Source organism: Quercus lobata, chromosome 5, assembly GCF_001633185.2.
Source record: "Quercus lobata isolate SW786 chromosome 5, ValleyOak3.0 Primary Assembly, whole genome shotgun sequence".
Lineage (NCBI taxonomy): Eukaryota > Viridiplantae > Streptophyta > Magnoliopsida > Fagales > Fagaceae > Quercus > Quercus lobata.
This window is the reverse complement of record NC_044908.1, coordinates 29559874-29562893: the sequence shown is the minus strand read 5'-3', so window position 1 is coordinate 29562893 and position 3020 is coordinate 29559874. Positions and strand designations below refer to the sequence as shown.

The following is a 3020-nucleotide window of genomic DNA, read 5'->3' as shown; positions in this document are numbered from 1 at the left end:
ACTATCAAACATAATTTTGATTGAAAATACTAAGTTTTTTTTTTTTTTCTTTTTGGGTATGTGTATATATATATATATATATATATATATATACAACTTATCAAATAAAATAGTGTGTATATAATAAAAAAACATGTGTATATATATGTGAAATTGTCTTGATAAATATATTAATGTTGTAACTTAATCCCCAAACAAAAATTCCTTGCTCCGCTCCAGAGACAGACTAAAATGCCTCCTAAAGAAATGGGAAGATATTTATTCTATGGAAAATGTTACCCCTTGTTAAGAGTTCCCTTTTTTAGCCTCACTTAACAAAAAAAAATTGTCAATAAAATTACCAAAAACTGCCAAAAAATCTGAAAAGTTGCCAAAATATGTGTTGTGGTGCCCGGTTAACGCAACCCTTATTCTATTTACAATAGTACGTTGTGACACTACATAGATGACAAGAAACAGGAGATAAAAAAGAAAGCTGCAGTAGGAAAGTTCACTACTTACCCACAAATTACAAGAAAGGGGTAATGTTAATTATTTCTTAGCTACTATGTTACATGACCTCGAGCTAATATTTTATATTGCAAGAAGCAGACAGAGAGAAAGTTGAAGAGTTAATATTAAGAAGCTGCAGTTAAAGGAGAATGGTGAGAAGCTCCTAGCAATATATGTGGTGAATAACTGTGATCAGTTCCATGTTGATTCTCTTCATCCTCCTCTGACTCTTCAGCATCCCAAAGAAACCGAGCATATGAAGCTAAGACATAACTGCAAACAGTAAAGAAGTTTAGATATCAAACTTGAACTTGAACACCAACCATCAAAGGTCAACTAGAAAAGTACAGGCCACCAAAAAAAATATCTCCTCAGTACCCAAACTATTGTAGAGCCCACTTGGAAAAAAAATCCATCTATAACAGTAATTTGGTTGTTATTAGATCAAAATAGTTCAATACATAAACTGTAGAACTTTATCAAAGCTTTGGATTCAACTTCTAAAACAAATTCATCAAGAGCTTTCAATTTTTTCAAACTTCAGGCAAGAACTAACAATTCGCTCAAACAAAAAGCTTCAATTTTCACTCGGACAAGGAATTATATATTAATCCACTCACAATATAAGCATCAAAATCTACTACCGCCAAAATCTAAGCAAGATAAGTTCAGGCCTTCTTTACCAATCGTCTGGGGCAGTTTTAACAGCTTGATCAAAATAAATCTCAGCTCGATCAGCATCCTTATTTGTTTGCCATATCAAATCAGCATAAAGAGACAAGACATTTCCATCACTTGGGTTAGCCAGAATTGCTCTTCCACAATACTCCTCTGCTTTTCCAAAATCTCCACGAACCTATTCACATGTTAAAAGAAACAATTAAATTCCAAACAAAAATTTTACTTTATATATTGGTCTCAGTGAGTTACATGATCATTTCTTTTACCATTCCTAAATTTTTGTAGCAACCAATCAAAGAAAGTAGTCAAGAACTTAAATTCTAAAAAAATAAAAAACTTGCAAAGAAGCTCTTTTTTATATTACCTCTTTCAAGAATTTTGCATAGTTTCCGAGCAAAAGTGCATTGCCAGGGTTTGCTTCAATCATATTTTGGTAGTAAGCATCAGTGCTATCACTACCATGATCATTACTTTCAAAAAACCCTGAACCACCAACATCACCTCCATCTCCACCATCTGATCCTCTCCCACCACCACCACCACAAATCCTACCACCATTGCTCCCAACTCCACCACCCACAACCAGAGTCTGCAAAATACTATCTTTTTTCCCCGTAGGAGAACCCTCATCATCCAAAACACTCTCACCCAAACCAGAGCTTGAAAAAAGTCTCTGAATTGAAGAAGATGATGACGATATTGAATTGGGTTTTAGCACTTGTTCCATCTCATCACTTTCTTTGACTGTGAGTTTTGGTTGTTTTTTAAGGTTATGAGATATGGGGTTCTTCTTTTTGGGCTTTGGTGGGGTTAGGAAGTCTGATTCTGATGGGTCTCGGGTCAGATTCTTTGTAGAGACATCAGTGAGAGAATGAAAAGATGATGATGCAGTTGTTAAGGAAATTGATATGGTTCTCTGAAGCTGGAGAACTTGGTCAGACTCTGGGAATGATGAGTCCTTCGAGTGAGGCAGCCATGAGTTCAAGATTGGTGTTGAGGAGCTTCTCAGAAGCATGGTGTACGATTTCAGAGAGAGTATGGGACCGTTTAGTTGGAACTTATTAGAAGAGAAAAAAAATAAAAAAGCTTATAAAAGAGATGGACGAGAGAAAAAAAAAGGAAAGGTTGTGTAGAAAAAAAAAAAAAAAAAAAAAAGCTTTTGAGGATAAAAAGAAAAAGAAAGAAACGAATGAGTAAACAGTGAAAAAGTACTTAAAAAAAAAAAAAAAAAAAAAAAAAAAAAAAAAAAAGGAGTGAGAGTGAGTAAAAAAGGCTGTTGAGAAGAAGCAGACAAAAAAGGTAGCAGTTGAAAGAAAAATTTTAAAAACTACAATAAAACATTTAGGAGTGATGTACTAAAGAGTAGGATAGGTAGATTACAACAACCTAGTAAATACATATTTATATTTTTATGTGGTTTGGTGAAGTAAAATTTGTCATTCTCATAATATCTATAAATTAGTATATTACTGTAAATGAAAATGAAGTGCATGAAGCCTGGAATATAAAGAAAAATGGCTTTTGATGCCAAGCAGGAAGAACAGGGAAAAACTGTTTTGAGAGAAAAGTAGAGTGAAAAAACTTGTTATTAGAAGGAAAAACTTATCAAAGTGGGTTGAGACTTGGAAGTGGCATCTTGATGATCTTATAAAAAGTGTGAAGAAAGTGGACATGATGATTGATGAATGAATCTGGGCCGTACAATCAGTAAGGACAAATTAGGCAGGCCATTGCATGTGGATTAGTATGTGTTGTCCGCACAGTGTAAGCCCACGATGAGGCAAAAGTACAGTATGTAGTATGCGTAGCTTTACCACCTCTTTGGATCGACACGTCCAAGGTGTCAC

General features: G+C 34.3%; 1 protein-coding gene across 2 annotated transcripts; it reads right to left on the bottom strand.

Annotated features, from left to right (window-relative positions):
* Window positions 1–395: 395 nt before the first annotated feature.
* On the bottom strand, window positions 396–2297 carry LOC115988592 (aspartate, glycine, lysine and serine-rich protein-like). Of its 2 annotated transcripts, none has more exons than XM_031112156.1 (3): window positions 1538–2295; window positions 1176–1348; window positions 396–765 (listed from the first exon to the last, which is right to left on the bottom strand). In XM_031112156.1, exons 1-3 carry the CDS (start codon window positions 2186–2188, stop codon window positions 618–620), a joined length of 972 nt encoding a protein of 323 aa, XP_030968016.1. In that variant the 5' UTR covers window positions 2189–2295; the 3' UTR covers window positions 396–617. The 2 variants fall into 2 exon arrangements, 1 of the variants encoding a protein (XP_030968016.1); XR_004091588.1 differs by having other exon boundaries at window positions 679–765; window positions 1113–1348; window positions 1538–2297.
* Window positions 2298–3020: the final 723 nt, after the last annotated feature.